The sequence below is a fragment of the Leptodactylus fuscus genome, chromosome 2 (assembly GCF_031893055.1).
Source record: "Leptodactylus fuscus isolate aLepFus1 chromosome 2, aLepFus1.hap2, whole genome shotgun sequence".
In the NCBI taxonomy this organism is placed as follows: domain Eukaryota; kingdom Metazoa; phylum Chordata; class Amphibia; order Anura; family Leptodactylidae; genus Leptodactylus; species Leptodactylus fuscus.
Window position 1 is genome coordinate 134,872,677 of NC_134266.1, and position 19,766 is coordinate 134,892,442.

Here is a 19,766-nt window from a genome sequence, read left to right on the forward strand (position 1 = left end):
TGGTCCTTTGTTCCAAGGATTTCCCACTAGACACACAAACTTCAAAAACAGGCCACTAAAATAAATTAAACCTTTGTAGTAGTCCCACATTCCTTTTTGTCTTTCCCTATGACATCCTCACCTTCAGGATATCAATGGTTCTTTCTGCAGCCAGGGCTTCCTGTAAAAGAAAAGGAAACTCTTAGGAATTTATATGGGAGTCCTAAGACACATGGGACACACATAACTGCACAGTGACCCTGCAAAGCAAAATGGCACGATGGGAACACCAGAAAAGGGGAGGGAAGATGTGCACATGTCACAACTGCCCTACTTCTTCTGTGCGATAGGGGATAGGGGTACATATAGAGAGCGTGGCACTGACACACAGCTGAAGCACACCAGCGCTCTATACCTACCAGTTCTCCTGGCAATCCAGGTGGTCCTGGCATACCATTGTGTCCGGGCAAACCCTACAGTCAAGGAAGAAATCTGGGGCTAAAGCATGTGCCATATGTCTCCATTATCTGCAATGTGTGCCTCCCAATACACCCATATAATGTACTACTGATTCCAAAAATAAAGTACTAGCAGGACACACAAGGCAGAAATGAAAGGGTACTGTGCTTCCCCCATATTTTGCTGACTGGCACTGTACTTTCTGTTTTGTGGTATTGCCTGTGTTTGAATGTTGTTAGTAGATTTAACTTAAACATATCAAAGATACGCTTAAAGGGTTTTCCCATAGTCAAAACATATCACCTGTCCAATGATCAGTAGAATAGGGCGTAAATGGTTCCTGTTTGAATGTAAAGGGAGTCAAGCTTGTATATTCTACTCCATTCAACATGGGACTGCCAACATGACTAGATCTTGAATATAGTGGCAGTGTTCATGTCCAACCGCTGCTCTATGTCAACTGGGAACCAAGGTCCCCATTCTTGTGATCAGTGGGGGGTTTAGTAGTGGGGTCCCCAAAGATCAGACACTTATCTCATCCTTTGGTTGATATACCTTAATTATGGGGAAGCCCTTTAATATCCTCCCAACTATTACTCAGTAGTGTAGTGTAGTTGTACAAATAGGCTTCAATTTGTTCTTGTTATGATTATTAACATTTCTGTAACCCAGTGTTTTGTACATAATATAATATTATGCATTGTATTTTGAAAAATTGTGGTTCTTTACTCTGATGACAGATTCTCTTTACTATTGGCTTATTACACTTAAATTTTTCTCAAAACTTAAAAATGTATGAGCGATTGAAGCTCACCCCAACATCCCTGTTCATTCCATGTTACAAGAGTTCTGGGAGATTTGTGTTATTAGAATCCTCACATTGGGAAGCTATTTCAGACTGTGACACAGAGTTAAGCTCCTTGCAGACGACCGTGTGCTAGTTCAGTGTGCTATCTGGGTTTTTCCCGCACAGCACACTGACTCATTCATTTCTATGGGCCCGTGTACATGACCATGAATTACACTTTGCCGTGTGTGGGTCGACAGTCCGGGCCATAAAATATGGAAAAGCTCCTATTCCTGTCCAATTTTGCGGCCGTACTTTTGCAGGTCCTATTCATTGAATGAATGGGGCCGTGAAAGCAAGTCCAGTGCATCGGCAGCACACGGAAGACATCCATGTGTCACCCCTGCGCTGTCAATGCTGCTTATTCACGACCAGTGGCTAGTACACAGTCCTGTACAAACTGCTTTAGTCCAGGGCCCCACGTGGTGTAAATGCTGCAGTTCAGCTGGATTCTAGAAAATCCTATCCACGGAAAATTGTGCAGCAGACATGCTGCAATTTCCATAACCGTTGCAGTATATGCATATTTCAAGCAGAAAGTCCACAGAAGAAACTTTCTGTGAAATGCACTGCAGTAAAAACTATAATGTGTTGCAGCCTTGTTTTTTTCCTACAGCGATTTTTGCTGCAGCCTGCTACGTGGGACTTAAACTTAAAGAGGACCTTTAACCACCTCTACCAGCTCCAACTATTTGCATCCTTTAATAGGTGCTGCTCCATGGATTTTTTTTCTCTAGCCACCTGTTCCTGAGCAATCAATGCTGTTATTTTGAGCATTCATTGATGCAATTAGACTCTCTACTGTCAGGTGAGTAGTCTGTGAAACAGATAGACTGGGACAACTGGGCAAAGTACAAAGGTTTCATGAGTGCCCCCCCCCCTTCATCAACACCTGCTATTATATCCATCTGAAACCTGCCAAAAACTAGGATTTTATATGGTGACATTCAATTGGTGACTATGTGTTATCTGAGCAGATGGGTATTGCATAAGAATACCCTTGTGATTAGGTCAGTGGGGTATTACATTAGCTAATATATATAACAATCAGAGAACAAAAGTATGGCTTATTAAAAGGTGAAAGAACTGAAGCTGGTGGATGTGGTGAAAGGTTCTCTTTAAGGGCCCCTTCACACGGCGTAAGCGCGCCGCTCATTTAGACATGTATACACGTGCCCGAGCCGATATATGCGCGATTCCCATTGAAATCAATGGGCTCTGTTTTGAAGCGCCGTGCTTGGACACATGTATATGTGTATAAATGAGCAGCGCGCTTATGCTGTGTGAAGGGGCCCTAACAGTTAAGATTTAATCCCTGACAAAAAATGATGGTTCTTTAAAGGGGTTATCCAAGATAAAAAAAAAAATCTAAAGCAAGTCAATGGTGTAAAATAATGCCAACATTAAAAAAAAAAAAATAAAAAAAAAAAAAAATGACTCGCTCATTTAATTCCCTCCTCTTCAGTGCCCCCTCTGTATGATGGTTGCCAGTCTCATTTAACTTCCATGCAGGTGATATCAATCTTGTACTGTACTTACGGACAAAATAACTGATCAGCTGCTTGCTTGTAAATCAATAGAGACCAGCAGGGATAGCAGATTGAAGGCACTGAATCAGTAAATGCGAGAGTATTGTTTCTTTATTTTACACCTTTGCCTGCCTTTAGAATTTGTTTTATATCCAGTCAAGTCCTTTAAAGAAGCATTCTTGTTTTAGGGAATAAACCTTACCTGTGACCACTGTGTTTTCTCTGTGTCACATTCAGACATTGCAAAGTCTGTCCTGAGCAATTCCATTTTGTATCTTGAGGAAAAAAATATCACTAGTATCATAAGCAAAAACAATTCTCCATATATTCCCCCTCACATGGTGCAACTGAATATTGAGGTCAACTGCAAACAAGATTGGTTTTTAAGGTTTTGAGTGGAAATAGGCTTAAATATAGCACTGGTGCATTGCGGACAATTGAAATATTACTTTCCTAGATGTACTGAATTCTCATGCTCCCTTTGTTTGGTAGTTATATAACTGCTCAAGCTTAATGTATAATATCCACCCAAATAATGGCATTCTCGTAAACTCACCTGTAAAATGGGCATGCAAAATCATGCATCATGGTGATATCTTCTGTATTATATTTATTCAGGCTCCCTGTGTATTCAATATCTATGTCATGCTGGCTGGAAAAATGTAGCTAACAACAGTGTGAAACATGCATGAAAATTCGCTCTAGACCCAGTGCTTTTCCTTTCTTCCTAAATTAAGAATACGGCTCACCTGGTGACCGGGTAGTCCAGGAGGACCGGGAGGTCCAGGAGGTCCAGGAGGTCCCTGAAACAAAGCGGACATTTGGACAGCAAACAGTTATGAGGAGATTATATGACATAGGATGGAGATGAATGAAAATGTAATGTATAAATATTAGAAAAGTACATTGGTGATGTCCAGGTTCTCCTAGACTGTGTTTAGAGATGACTGCAATGTGACCACAAGATCACTAAAATTATATTGCTCTTGGGTATAGATAGAAAGATGAATAGTAAAGTTGAAGGCTAATAAGAAAGCATTTCCTGGTGTTGGCCATTTCATTATCACTTACTTATAGTAGAAATATGAACTCCATCATATATAGGCAAAAGCACCAAAAGTATAACAAAACCTGCATGTGTAAATTCGTCCTAAATCATAAGAGTTAGATAGGTCACATAGATTTTTTTTTTTTTTCGAAGGCCTCTAAAAAAAAAAAACAAAACAAAAAAACGTGCTCAGGATGCTTTCTGCCATGGGTGTCCATGCCAAAAGGGAATAGGCTCCCGACATCTCTCAAGGCTGCTGGGCCATAAGGCACCAAGCAGCCCAGAGTCACAATTGGGATGGACTGCTGAAGCAGAAGGTCCCGCTTGCTCTTTTCCCCTTGAGCTGCCACCACCTAGGGTACTAAGAGACGATCCTACATCCAGTTTGGCTGCCACCACCTGGGATACTCCTGTCCTCAGATCCGTTGCCTGCCTCCACCGAAGCAGAGGCAGGTCACTGAAGGAGAGGAGAGCCCATTACAGACTCGCAGCCTCTCCACTAGACGTCGGGAAGGTCCCAAAAGGGCACCGCATCCCTTCATCTACACAAAAAAGACGTGACTGAGTGGCAAAACAAAACGTAACAAAAGACTAAACAAGTGATAGAGTGCCCTTTCAGGCCCAGTCTACCAGCCGGATCTGTAAAAATTTCCCAGCACTGGAAAACCAGGCATAAGGAGTGGGTGTCACAAAGGTGTGTATAGTGCAATAGCAATGTGCCAAAGCTCAGTGGGATCCCATCCCCAGTGATATAAGGCGCCCCAGGGGCCACTCGGCACCCCCAGAGCACTGCACTAAAAGCCTTTGAGACGCTTCTCTGGCCCCCAGCCAAGATCCCCAGGCACCCATCCTGTAGTACCTGGTGGTCATGTTGCCAGCATCCATAGCTTTCACTGGTCCCCTACAGTGGCGGACGCCAAACACCACTGGCGGAACCAGATACTAACTACTTCTCCCAGCAACATGTCCCAAGTGGTTCACCATTCCCACAGCTTTCTGATTACTACCCACCAGAAGGGGAATTAGCAACCCTCTGGCGAGCAGACACATACTAACTGCTCCACAGCGTTCTGTCTACTACTGCAATTGGACCCACGACCAGGCCCTCCAGCAGTTTCGATTACTAACTGCTTCTGATAAGAACAGATACTACACTTGATCTTATCCAAAAATCCAAGAAGCAATGATAAATCACATAGATTCTTTCTCATATTTTCTGATGGATAGAAAATGGAAATCTTCAAAAGTAGTAAGACTTTGTCCAATTTAAGTTTCTGATATAGAAAAATATTATTTAGGATTAGAGATGAGCAAACACTGTTCAGATCAGCCAATCCAAACAGCATGCTACCGTAGAAATGAATGGAAGCACCTGTGACTCTGACTTTGCCGGCGGCCGGCTGGCGTCACAGGTGCTTCCATTCATTTCTATGGGAGCGTGCTGTTCGGATCGGCTGATCCGAACAGTGTTCGCTCATCTCTATTTAGGATCATAGATTTGACTTTAAGAAATTACCTGTAGGCTAAGACCCCACATAGCGAGCAACAGCCGAAAAATGTTGCGAAAAAGGCTGTGGTGGAAATGCATTGAGTCTTTTTTATGCAGTGTTTTTCACAGAAAGTCTGTGGAGTTTTCCTCTGTAGACTTTCTGCTAGAATCCCATCCATTTTGCAGGTACTGTAAAATGCAGGTTTTTTTTTTTTTTTTTTGCCACGACAGAAACTATGTTTTGCAATGTGAGGCTAATCCCATCTAAACACTTCAGAGAAAATATCAGCAGCGGAAAACCTAAGTTTTCAAAAATGCTTGAGTTTCTAAACATCGCAGCATGTCAATTATAGATGTGGAAGCTCTGGCATTTTCCATATAGGTATAATAGGGGCAGAAAGTCCACAGAGGAAAACTGAAAATGAAAAGCAATGCTAAAAAAATTATGCATTTCCACCACAATTTCTTCCGCAGAGTGTTTATGCTGTGTCTTGCGATATGGGCCATTAGCTTATCCAATTATTTCCTAGGTTTTAAGTTCTTTTTTATGTGAAACTCACTGTGTGTAGCATTTACTGCTCATACAGTTTGGTTATTGGGCAAATCATTTTTTAAGATGATGTAAAAAGATAAAAGAACTACTTATATATTAGAAACATACAAGAAAGAACTGAGAAAAGGGCAACATAAAACCGACCTGAATTCCATAACGCCAGAAATCACCATTCTCAGAATTACCCTGGGAAGAAAAAGCAAAGTTGATAAGGCTGAAAAATACTTAGATAACACTAAGATTTACATGATCAGAGAAAAAATACCTACCATCCATGGTCCAGGGGGACATGCACACACTCCTGCTTCTCCCTGGAATTAGACAAACACTAGATGTAAAAATCAAATACATGGCCCAGGTGACAGTTGCTGTATACAATAAGAGCACAATAGTTTATTCTTAGGCTGTGTTCACACTGATTATGAAGAAGACAATGTAGAAAAAGACTGAAATCTGACTTCCATTACCTTCAATGGAAGTCCGAGACAGTTGGAAAACTTTTCAGCATGCTGCCCTTACTTGTCACCATTTGTAGCACCAAAGCATGGCTGAAACTATGGCTGCTCTGCCATGAGGTTAAATGAGCCTCTTGCCTCATGCAGCAAGCAGCTACAGGAGGCATTTTTGGAGTGGATTCCCACGTCAAAATCCACTCCAAAAAACTCAGTGTGAACTCAGAATAATAATTCCTAACTGGCATAGACCCCAGAGACTGGAGCCTCTTCATAAACCTGCCGTGTACTGCACCAGTCAGGGCCTTTATTAAGACACCATTCTTAATAAATATGGCACATTGCGTTTTTCCAACATATATTATCGCTGTGGGTACATACCAATAAGTTTGGGATATCTGCAGTATTAATAATTGACAACCATAAGTAAACCAATAACAACTAATAACAATAATGATGATAATACATATATTACTTTACAGCAACCTTTTTTTCAGAGCCTTCTACATCTGCACAAAATATGTTTATGACTTTGATGTGGACTGTAAGGGTCCTCCTGTTTTTGATGATACAAATTCCATAAAGTCCAACAGAGATCTTTATTGACCACATTAACAAGTCATATTTTACTCACTTTACGATTATTAAAAATGCACTTACTTTTTCACCTTTGTCTCCTTTATCACCCTAGAGAGAGAAAATATAACTATCATTGAAGGCCATTTATCCATCAGACAATAAGGAAAATAGAATAAATGTAAAAATGAAGATATATCAAAGTTCAAAGTAATTTTTTTACACAATTTGACTCTGTAAATAGTATGAAATTTTAAATGGTGTAACTACAATGGCGGCCAAAAAAACCGAACCATTTCACAAAATGTAATGATTGTAGCGAAAATGATTTCTTGTCTTTTTCCATTTCTATCCTCTTGTCTCCTGGATGACGAGTATTTGGCAATTTTGTACATGTATATTTTGTACATTTTTCAGTCGATTTTGTAGTAGGAGGTATACATATCATCTGCAGGCATTCAATTTATACACATCACACACATTTTTTTTTGGGCCGTCACTGTAGTCTGTACTGCAATTGCACTCAGTCAATAATCCAGTCAGGACAAAAACAACAGGAGTCTTTATGTAACAGGACAGGAATATGTAAATTTACATTAATTAGAATAAATGATAATGAAGTTATCTGATAGCATTTGCTCTGCCAGGTCATGTGTTATACCTATGGCTGTTCGTGGATTCCGTCCCCCATTCCACTTGAAAAATGCGGAGAGAAAAGTCTTACAAGCACCATTTTTCTTTCTGCATTTTTCAGACGGACTCCATTACAGTCTATTTCCACAGGTAACTGCTTTAAAAGCAGGTTGGGTTTCCACTTTTAGGTCCCCAAGCAGAGCTGAAGACTGGACACCGTTGCACAGGTGTGAACCAATCTGACATTTCAGATCTGTATCAAAGTCTTTCGAGGTTCTTGGTGGCAGGAACATAATGAAAGGCTTAAAGATATACAGTATGGTTCTGTAACTTACTGTTCTACCATTACTTCCTGGGTATCCAGGTTTGCCTGGGGTTCCATCCTGTCCCTGTTAGAAAAAAAAAATAAAACATTAAATAAAACAAAACCTGAATTATTTAGCCTATACATTTACAATATACCAGATGGTTCCATCCAAAACAAAATAGCAGGAAGAAATGTCAGGGAAATAAATATTGCATAGTTACATTCATTACATATTTACTCAGGTTGAAAAAAAATGACATGTCTACATGTCCCCTGAGTCCCTAATGATCAGCAGAATAAAGAGTATTTACAAATGGGTGTGACTGTGCGAGTTTCTGATGATCAGAATAGGTCAACAATGCAAAGTTCTGGAAAACCTCTAAATATCTGGTGTCAATTCAAAGGTTTAAAATAAATTGTATATCAATATCCACTGTACTTACCGGGGGTCCCATGGCTCCCATGCCAGGTATTCCAGGAGCTCCAGTGGCGCCTTTTTGTCCAGTATTTCCCTGCAGAATTTATACTCCATTAATTTAATTCTACTACAATATGTTTTGTTCCTTTTGTTACATATAATGTTACATTTATTTGTATATATATATATATATATATATATATATATATATATATACAGATTTTACATATTGCAATAACAAACAAATCTAAATTGTTAGAATGAGAAGATCAGCTACTGATAAGACAGATTGACATGTACTGTATGGATCACTTGTCAAACACTAGTTATGTTCTACTGATCCAGTTCATAAAACACAAGCCGGGGCCCCACGTGACGTATAAGTTGCGATTTTGCTGTGGTGAGAATGCCAGTGTTTTACAGTCCCTGCAAAATAGCAAATCCTATCCACACATTGCAGAAAAATTTCCAAATCCATCACGTTTTTTGAAATTGCAGCATGTCAATAAATCTTACAGTACAATTGAAGCAGAGATGTCCGCAGAGGAAATCTTTGCAGACTTTCTGTGAAAAGTGATGTGGGAAAAAAAAAGCTGCATTTCCACCATGATTTTTCCTGCAGCACTTTTTTACTGCAGCCCGCTATGTGTGACCTTAGTCTAAGGGTGAATTCACACTGAGTAAACGCTAGCTTATTCTGAACGTAAAACACGTTCAGAATAAGCGGCGTCTAAAGCAGCTCCATTCATTTCTATGGGAGCCGGTATACGAGCGCTCCCCATAGAAATGAATGGGCTGCTTCTTTCACTCCGTGCAGTCCCATTGAAGTGAATGGGGAGTGCCGGCGTGTACGCTCCGGCATGAGCAGAGCTTGCCGTATACGCCGGCACTCCCCATTCACTTCAATGGGACTGCACGGAGTGAAAGAAGCAGCCCATTCATTTCTATGGGGAGCGCTCGTATCCCCGCTCCCATAGAAATGAATGGAGCTGCTTTAGACGCCGCTTATTCTGAACGTGTTTTACGTTCAGAATAAGCTAGCGTTTACTCAGTGTGAATTCACCCTAAGACAGCAATAGCAGACTAGTATCTAATCTTTTTTTCTGTCTGTCAACATTTATTCTGCACACTCACCTTTTCACCTTTAAGGCCAGTATATCCAGGAGGGCCCTGTGGGCCTGGTGGTCCCTATAATTATAGTTAACAGTTATGTCATTGGAAAAATAATGTATATACATATTATAATATTTATAATATTTAATACATTGATATAATATAGCTGAGATATTTTCAGAATGATCAGTAGGTGTCTAAAGTGCTGCCTATGCAATATTGAATGTGATGCTATATGGTCATATTCAGAGCCTCGTACTGTACCATTGTATGCTCACAAACGTTGCGGCTCTTGGGTTCCTTGGAAAACTTTAAGAAAAAAATCTCTTTGTGTACATTTAGAGTCATGCAGTGCAATATGGGATCCTGTACATGATCATATGCTTATATGCCTGAGACCTCATTCATGATTATGGATGATAGTACTCACAGTTTTTCCAGGTATGCCAAAATCTCCTTTCTCACCCTAGGAAAATAGACAAGGTTGTTGTCAGCATTATTGCTGATGCTACTGATGATTATTATATTTACTAACCATCTAATGGTCTTTAATAATAAAATATTTTCAAGTTTCATATTTCCACTTGCCTGTGGCCCTCTTTTTCCTTCACCTGGAGGCCCTGGTTCTCCCTGGTTGGGAAAATAAAGATACACATAAAATACAAAGGCAAAATACAAAATGTCTGAACACTGTCCAAAAGTCAAGGCAGCAAGTCATTGTATTTTCATCCAGTACTGTACTCTGCTAAAAGTACTCTGCAATATTTATAAGCAAGCACATGTAGCTTTACGACTATCTCTCCAAAGCTAAAAATTGGTTGGTCACTGTAGCCTTGCCACATTGCATTTGTAATCCCTACCCTGATCTGCCCAGAAATGCAAAGTTTAGGGAACAACCATATAAAATACACCCTAATTGAGGTCCATCTTGCAGGATAATCTAAAAACTGTATAGTTCAGAAATATGCCCTCTAGTGCTCTGGAGTTTAAATCTTATGACGAAAGTGTATAGGTGGATTTTGTATTTTTTTCCTGCGATCCATTGATTTTTGTCTGGGCACTGTCTTCAGTTTCCGCTCACATTCTAGAAGTGAAAGGCTCCACTCCCAATCATAATATAGGTAGTTTGGGTGGCCTTCTGGGGCCCAATGTTCCTGGGGCTCCCATGGCAGTCCAAACCACCCACTAAGGTTAATTTAGCCCTATACAAGTAGAAAGGAGTATACATTCCTGCAGACATGTGTACAAGCTCCGGACACAAATATATCCAGGATCTGCTCAGAGAGAAGATGTAGGATGGGTAAAGGTAGTTGTGTTGGTTGGTTTGTCTGCCTGTCTGTGAATGTTGCTCATCTCTTATCCTATATATGATCGCTGCACTGCACAGTATCACATCTTTTACCTTGCATAAATAACCCTGACACAGTACCACTTCTCTTGACCTGGGTAAATAGCCACTGCACAGTATCACTTATTTTATCCTGCATAAATAGCTCCTGCACAGTATCACTTTTATTGGCCTGTGTAAATAGCCCCTGTACAATAAAACTTCCTTTACCCTGTATAAATACCTCTGCAAAATAACTCTCCTTTTATTCTGCCTATGTAGCCCCTGGACAATACCACTTTTCTTACCCTGTACAAACACCCCTGCACGGTATCATTTCTCTTCCCCTGCATAAATAGCCCCCACACAGTGCCACATACAGTCCTATGAAAAAGTTTGGGCACCCCTATTAATCTTAATCATTTTTAGTTCTAAATATTTTGGTGTTTGCAACAGCCATTTCTTTTACCCTACATAAATAACCCCTGCATAGGATTACACAAAACAATGGACATAAAACGCCAGATGGAAAGACCTTTCTATTTGCTTGCTGTTTTGTCTTTTTGTTGTTTTTTTTCTTTTGTGTCAGATGGGGTCCTATGATATTCATACAACCTAGGGTCCATGGTAGCCTTAGGGTAACATCATGCCGGGGCTGGGACATATTGTCCATTACTACAATCACTACAGGACAGTATGTTGCTGGGATGTAGGGACTCTTAAACGCATATACAGTATAACTATTATGCTCGGAGTCCCATGATGTTCAGGCTGGTAAATCCGCTGCACACACAGGCCAAGTGCATGAAACTTAGTCATGTGACTCTAGCCTTAATCCATTCCAGATGGCGCTTCATAATATGACGATTCTAAATAATTAATGGAAAATAAAGAATACACATAAATCAGTCCCTGAAAATAACTCACCAGACCAGTCACATAAAACTTGAGTACTGTACCTGAAGAAATCCCACACAAACAAGAGGAATACAGAGAAACTCCATGCTGCCCTTGCTCTCAATGGAGCCCTGGGCCATAGTACAAGGCACCAGTGCTGACCACTGAGCCACCATGCGTGCAATATATAGAGTGCTAAAAGTGAGAAGCTGTGGTGGTCAGGACGGCTGCTACTCACCTGGGCTCCCTTTATTCCTTGTGGACCCTGAACACCAGGTAAACCAGGCTGACCCTTAAAAAAAAAGTCTCTGTTTAGGTAAAAAGTGTGGTAAGACATTGCAAATATTGTGATGGGATATAACTCACTGGCCTTCCTGTCTGTCCCACTCCTGGAGGTCCTTGATCTCCTTTAGCTCCTGGATTTCCAGGTATGCCAATGACATCTGAAAATTCATTTATTTTTACTGGACAGGAATCACAGGCATCTCCCTGCAAACAACATATGATAAATATTAGATTGATTCTGGACTTTCAGCATTATTTTATAGTAGTAGTGGTAGTGGTAGCCTAACATTTTATTTACACAAAATTTTACTGTAGTGAATGTGTCTGACCTGCAATAACAGATATAACCAATGGAAAAGAGTGGCACTGTTCCATATGAGATTGACAGGTGTCGTGGCACACCCACCTAACAGTGATTCTCAGCAGCTGATACACAAAGAATGAAGCAGGAAGCAGACAGCGCTGTTCTCTGTGTAGTGGCTGAATCAAGTTACTACACCTTAGCTCCCATTCAAGTGAATGGGAGTTCATCTGCAGTACCATGGTCTGGAAAGTCAACTTCAACTGTGCTACATCTGCACAAGCAATGTGTGCTACCAGTAAAACTGAAAATATGGATTCGCAAAGAAAACATGGAAGACACTTGATAGTGGAAAAGGAATGTCAGGACTCGAGACTGAGATTTTTTTTAGCAATACTAAGTATTTATCTATATATATGTATATCCATATATGTAATCTGGAAGTCTTCTAATGGTCAGATCAGATCAGATTATGAATAATCAATAAAGACATATATATCACTATAATACCTTATTTGGTCTGTGTATTTGTACCATTGTATTTATTTCATTTTGTGTTGATTCACAGAGTGGAGCTTTGTCTTTGGGAATTAAAGGGGTTGTCCTATTATAGACACTTATTCTCTGTCCTCTGTCTTTAATGAGACAAACCCTTTCATTTTTGTAGGTTAATTTGGATATGCTGCCAATGATTTTTATGTATGGAACACTTTCAAATACATATTTTAGTTATTACAAATGTTTCCTATATCATGAAATACATGTTTTTTTCTGTGTTATAACTGCAACAGATCTAAGCATTAAAAAAGACATTGATATCATATACATACCTTTTCACCTTTTATTCCAATAGGTCCCTGGATTCCTGGTTCGCCGGGTAAACCTGGTACACCTGCAGTTCCTGGTATTCCTGCATCTCCGGTAATGCCAGCCGCACCCTGTATTAGAAGCAAATATAACAATTCAGTGCCATTAATAAGAATTTTCCATAGTGGTTTGATCATTTTCATTTTTCTTTCAATGTGTCATCACTTACCTTTTGTCCTTTCATGCCAGGCCCACCTGGAATACCCTAGAGAGAAATCAAAGAACGGACCAGTCAAAATGATACAACTGCAAATCTACAACTTAATGTGCAGAACTGAATAATTATTACACAGAAACCATTATGAATTCATGATCGTATTCCCATTGATTTTATCTTTATACACATTATCTGCTCGATGTCATGCATTTCCTGCATGTACATGAAACTCACGTTTCTCCCTGGAAGTCCAATTCCAGGTTCCCCTGGTTCGCCTTTATGTCCTGGAATTGCTACAACAGTCTCATGCTGTACTTGTTCAGCGGGGAGAGCTGGACATAAGGTACAAGGCTCTCCCTGTAATGGAAGAGAGATTGATAAGTAATGCTGTAGATATATGATCTATCAAGACAGACCAAAAGAAGATAATAGATATGGGGAAATAAATGATATCTAACCTTCTCTCCTTTTGGTCCTGAAGGTCCTGTGTTCCCCAGTTCTCCTGGAATACCCTGTAAGATACTCAAGTTCCTATGGTTATTGCTTTATAACACAGTGATCAATAAAAAACGTTATGGTTAAAAGTTTATTTGTGAATATTAAAGTACTGCAGACATGTGGACCAACCTACCACTATAATGTCTTCCCTAGTCTGAGTGTGCACTGAATACATGTATGGCAGAGAACACATGAGCTGCAAGATTTTACTTACTGGTATCCCTGCTGGTCCTTGTTCACCACTGTCTCCCTAATAAGAGAATATCACACTAATAAATAAGTTGATTATTGATATAGAGGCAACCTTACAATGCTAACAGGCATGACAGGTCTCTGCACTAAAGGTACATAGCCACTAAATGTGGCATGCAATGTGGTTTTGGCTTCACGATGGACCGGACGTCGATTCTTTACTTCTTACGTTTATTGATTATTGCTTGGTAATTGTTACTGGCCATAGAAAACCATGCAGCAATAACAAGTAGCAGGCAATAACCTAATAAGTGATAACATCAGCAACCCAGCATGTAGCCAAAGATACAATGTTTAGTAGCTCTGTTATCCTCCCAATTTGTTTAACAATTACTTGGACTAAGTGAAATTACTGATTAATACAATTAATAAGGAAGATCTTCAGGAGATTCTAATTACACACATTGTACATAATGGTGAGTTAAGAGATAGCTTTGATGTTCTCATTACTATTAGAAAAAAAGCTGTGCATAGACTACTAATGACAGAAGAAGGCTTCTAAAGTCGAACAAATGAAAGTAGTTGCAAGAAATTTTATAAAATTAAAAGCAAACAATACTGACCTGTTAAATCTCTCACCACTCCAGCTAAAGAGATCTCTGACTTTATTTTCTGGGAGCATTAAGGGCCATATTGGCACAAGGTCAAAGCCAGTCACTGGCATTAGTGGTGAGATCAGCATGTAGGCACATGAATGATAAGGCATTAGTGATGTGTTGGTTTGGTATATCATCACTGCAGGACTACCAGAATATCTGTGCTGGATTTATGGGGGATTTATCTAGTGAGTACTGTTTGATTCTTTTTATAACTTTTTCTTGCAACTATTATAATTTACTGAACTCTTGAACAACCCCTTTAATGTTGAATAGTATCAATAGGTGAGAATTAAACATATAAAATTAACAAGCAAAACATTTCTGTCAGTGACCATTAGATAAGAGATACGGTACATGTAGCATAAGAATTGCTGGGCAGACATACTACACTCACTGGCCACTTTATTAGGTACACCTGTCCAACTGCTCGTTAACACTTAATTTCTAATCAGCCAATCACATGGCGGCAACTCAGTGCATTTAGGTATGTAGACATGGTCAAGACAATCTCCTGCAGTTCAAACCAAGCATCAGTATGGGGAAGAAAGGTGATTTGAGTGCCTTTGAACGTGGCATGGTTGTTGGTGCCAGAAGGGCTGGTCTGAGTATTTCAGAAACTGCTGATCTACTGGGATTTTCACGCACAACCATCTCTAGGGTTTACAGAGAATGGTCCGAAAAAGAAAAAACATCCAGTGAGCGGCAGTTCTGTGGGCGGAAATGCGTTGTTGATGCCAGAGGTCAGAGGAGAATGGCCAGACTGGTTCGAGCTGATAGAAAGGCAACAGTGACTCAAATAGACACCCGTTACAACCAAGGTAGCCAGAAGAGCATCTCTGAACGCACAGTACGTCGAACTTTGAGGAAGATGGGCTACAGCAGCAGAAGACCACACCGGGTGCCACTCCTTTCAGCTAAGAACAGGAAATTGAGGCTACAATTTGCACAAGCTCATCGAAATTGGACAATTGAAGATTGGAAAAACGTTGCCTGGTCTGATGAGTCTCGATTTCTGCTGCGACATTCGGATGGTAGGGTCAGAATTTGGCATCAACAACATGAAAGCATGGATCCATCCTGCCTTGTATCAACGGTTCAGGCTGGTGGTGGTGGTGTCATGGTGTGGGGAATATTTTCTTGGCACTCTTTGGGCCCCTTGGTACCAATTGAGCATTGTTGCAACGCCAAAGCCTACCTGAGTATTGTTGCTGACCATGTCCATCCCTTTATGACCACAATGTACCCAACATCTGATGGCTACTTTCAGCAGGATAATGCGCCATGTCATAAAGCTGGAATCATCTCAGACTGGTTTCTTGAACATGACAATGAGTTCACTGTGCTCCAATGGCCTCCACAGTCACCAGATCTCAATCCAATAGAGCATCTTTGGGATGTGGTGGAACGGGAGATTCGCATCATGGATGTGCAGCCGACAAATCTGTGGCAACTGTGTGATGCCATCATGTCAATATGGACCAAAATCTCTGAGGAATGCTTCCAGCACCTTGTTGAATCTATGCCACGAAGAATTGAGGCAGTTCTGAAGGCAAAAGGGGGTCCAACCCGTTACTAGCATGGTGTACCTAATAAAGTGGCCGGTGAGTGTATATGTGCAATATGCTCCTTAAAACTGATAGGCCAGTTTAGTCTAAGGGTCCATTCACCCGGAGTAAACACACGTGCACGTGTAAAGAATACACGTGTAAAAATAAGACATTTTACACGTGTATTTTGACATAGTTTTTTTTACACGTGTAAAAAATGTCATTGAAGTCAATGGGAGTCTTATTTTTACACGTGTATTTTGCCAAAATGAGTACGTGTTTACTCTGTGTGAATGCACCAGGTGTCACTGGTGGAATCCTTCATACAAATAATCCAGTGAATGAATGGTTGCCTTGCAGCCAATTATATTACAGTGCCTTGAACTTTTCAACCTTTTGCCACATTTCAGGTTTCAAACATAAAGCTATAACATTTACATTTTTTTGGGAAGAATCAACAAGTGGGACACAATTGTGAAGTGGAACGAAATTTATTGGATATTTTAAACTTTTTAACTAAGAAAAAAACTGAAAAGTGGGCCGTACAAAATTATACATCCACTTTACTGTCCAGTGCAGCAAACTCACTCTGTTCAGTTCAGTGAGGATCTCTAAATGACCCAATGTTGTCCTAAGTGACTGATGGTGATTAGAGATGAGCGAGTAGTGTTTGATCGAGTAGATGTTCGATCGAATACTACGGTATTCGAAATACTCGTACTCGATCGAACACTACTAGCTGTTCAAAGTTTAATGTTCGATGCAGAACCAGCATTGATTGGCAGAATGCTATACATTCTGCCAATCAACGCTAGTTCTTCTCTTACCTTTCCAAAGACTTCTCCGGGTTGCGTCCCCGCGTCTTCTTCCGGGTGGAATTCACTCTGCCTAGGCATCCGGCCTAGGCAGAGCCGACAGCGCATGCGTGGGCATGCATGCGCATGTGCAGTCGGCTCTGCTCAGGCGTCGGGCCTGGGCAGAGCCGCACACGCATGAGCAGTCGGCTCTGCCTAGGCCGGATGCCTAGGCAAAGTGAATTCCACCCGGAAGAGGACGCGGGGACCCTGCGCCGGGAGAAGACTTCAAGCAGAATCCAGCCCAACCGTCAGTCTTGGACTTGGTAAGTATGATTTTATTGAATGTTGCCTACCCCTGAAACAAGCATTTCCCCCCATAGACTATAATGGGGTTCGAAATCCGTTCGAACACTCGAACAGTGTGCGGCTGTTCGAATCGGATTTCGAACCTCGGACACTTTAGTGTTCGCTCATCTCTAATGGTGATAATTAGAATCCACCTGTGTGTGACAAGTTTCCATATAAATGCACCTGCTCTGTGATAGGCTCAGGGTTCTGTTTAAAGCGCAGAGAGCATCATGAAGACCAAGGAACACACCAGGCAGGTCCGAGATACTGTTGTGGAGAAGTTTAAAGCCGGATTTGGATACAAAAAGATTTCCCAAGCTTTAAACATCCCAAGGAGCACTGTGCAAGCAATCATATTGAAATAGAAGGAGCATCAGACCACTGCAAATGTACCAAGACCCGGCCGTCCCTCTAAACTTTCATCTCAAACAAGGAGAAGACTGATCAGAGATGCAGCCAAGAGGCCCATGATCACTCTGGATGAACAGCAGAGATTTACAGCTGAGGTGGGAGAGTCTGTCCATAGGACAACAATCAGGCATAAACTGCACAAATCTACAATGGAATGGTTCACAAATAAACGTATCCAGGTGTTAGAATGGCCAAGTCCAAGTCCAGACTTGAATCCAATCGAGAATCTGTGGAAAGAGCTGAAAACTGCTGTTCACAAAAGCTCTCCATCCAACCTCACTGAGCTCCAGCTCTTTTGCAAAGAAGAATGGGCAAGAATTTCAGTCTCTCGATGTGCATAACTGATAGAGACATACCAAAAGCGACTTGCAGCTATAATCGCAGCAAAAGCTGGCGCTACAAAGTATTAATGCAAGGGGGCCGAATAATTTTGCACGCTCAATTTTTCAGTTTTTTCTTTGTCCAATATTCAATAAATTTCATTCCACTTCACAATTGTGTCCCACTTGTTGTTGATTCTTCCCCCCCAAATTTAAATTTTATACCTTTATGTTTGAAGCCTGAAATGTGGCAAAAGGTTGAAAAGTTGAAGGGGGCCGAATACTTTCGCAAGGCACTGTGTGTATATGGCCAACTTCAACATGTTCTTTCACCAAGTACAAATTTCTAAATTCCATATATCACTTGATTTCCGCTGTGCATCTGATCAATTTGGCTCTTTTTTAATCCATCCACCCATTTTAAAAATAATATGTACATTTGCTCTTGTTCTTCAAGTGAACGGTAACCTTTTGTTGTGTCTAAGAAAATAAAAGCTTACCGCTCATTCAGAGATCAGTTTACCTTTGACCTACCATTAGCCATATTATTTGAACAAGTTGACAAGTATAAACCTCCCCTCCAAAAACCCATCAATTTTGATTGAGTGTGTCACCAGAGTCCAGCATATCAACCCAGCCCACAGAGCCTTTTGTCTGGTTCTACCTTGAGCAATATGTTCAAAACCAATGAATGAGAAATTTCCACATAAAACTATATTTGATATAATATATCTATTTTTATATCACTGTATGTAATATAAATTATATTGTGGATTTACAGTACCTTATCTCCTTTGGCTCCAGATGGCCCAGTTGCACCAGGTAGTCCCTGTTTCAAAAAAAAGTTTTAGTTAGTCTTGCATTATTCATATTTATGACTATATTAGTAGGGAACTGCATGCACTATGCTCACTCAGATATTCTTGAGAGACACAACTTAGAGTCCACCATGCTATCAATATCATGTAGGTATAGAAGGAAGCATAGATGTAGTAAGCTGAATTGGTCATGTCACTCATTGTGCAACAGGGTCATTTTAACAAGAATCTTTAGCGTTGGTCATATAGAAAATCTCAGTTATTTTTTGTACAAGTATGTGATCTGAGCATGAGAAAATGACCTGGGCCTAATACATTCCACAATGGTAGATACTGTAATGCAGACAGTTGTATCTGAGTAACCAAGATGCTTAGGTGCTAATAATGATAAGGCTTCTACAATGTGTAATAGCACAATAATGATTTTAGATAGTGATCTTTTTGACAGATAGAAACTCCATTAAAATAAGCCTCTTCCCCCCTCCCTCCTGAAATCCTATCCCTATGTATCCAGTTATACATAAATATGCAGCCTTCAGAAAGTGTTTTTAGATATATCTGAAGAAGAAGCCTAGAAGCTTCGAAACATCATATTCTGTCATCATTATAAGTTAGCCATTAAAAAAGGTATCACCTACTGAAGACTTGCAAGTTTTTTTTAATTTTTTTTTAATATTTCATACCCACTGACTAACACGGTACAAAAACAATTAAAATTGTCCGTTAATATCCATTTCCCATCGTGAGGACTCAGTTTTCTTCAAGAGGCCTAAGGTTAGAATCACACGACCAAGTATCCTTTGTGAAACTCAGTCAGTGTGTTTGCCGGATTTACCAGCCTGAACTTCATGCCAGGAGAGGGAATCCCAGGATCACAGTTACCTATGATGCTAGGAGTCCATGCCTCCCTGCAACATACTGCCCTGTATAAATAACAGT

At 40.4% G+C, this 19,766-nt stretch overlaps 1 protein-coding gene across 1 annotated transcript in view; it reads right to left on the reverse strand.

Annotated features, from left to right (window-relative positions):
* COL16A1 (collagen type XVI alpha 1 chain) overlaps window positions 1-19,766 on the reverse strand; it is a 141,084-nt gene that overhangs the window by 27,943 nt on the left and 93,375 nt on the right. Inside the window, exons 27-45 of the mRNA XM_075263112.1 lie at window positions 18,794-18,838; window positions 13,950-13,985; window positions 13,696-13,749; window positions 13,472-13,594; window positions 13,250-13,285; window positions 13,044-13,151; window positions 11,994-12,116; window positions 11,866-11,919; window positions 9,992-10,033; window positions 9,834-9,869; window positions 9,425-9,478; window positions 8,316-8,384; window positions 7,901-7,954; window positions 7,017-7,043; window positions 6,174-6,215; window positions 6,049-6,090; window positions 3,564-3,617; window positions 399-452; window positions 122-160 (exon numbers count right to left, since the gene is read on the reverse strand). Of these exons, the coding sequence (XP_075119213.1) occupies window positions 122-160; window positions 399-452; window positions 3,564-3,617; window positions 6,049-6,090; window positions 6,174-6,215; window positions 7,017-7,043; window positions 7,901-7,954; window positions 8,316-8,384; window positions 9,425-9,478; window positions 9,834-9,869; window positions 9,992-10,033; window positions 11,866-11,919; window positions 11,994-12,116; window positions 13,044-13,151; window positions 13,250-13,285; window positions 13,472-13,594; window positions 13,696-13,749; window positions 13,950-13,985; window positions 18,794-18,838 (1,092 nt within the window). The remainder of the gene's footprint in view (window positions 1-121; window positions 161-398; window positions 453-3,563; window positions 3,618-6,048; window positions 6,091-6,173; window positions 6,216-7,016; window positions 7,044-7,900; window positions 7,955-8,315; window positions 8,385-9,424; window positions 9,479-9,833; window positions 9,870-9,991; window positions 10,034-11,865; window positions 11,920-11,993; window positions 12,117-13,043; window positions 13,152-13,249; window positions 13,286-13,471; window positions 13,595-13,695; window positions 13,750-13,949; window positions 13,986-18,793; window positions 18,839-19,766) is intronic.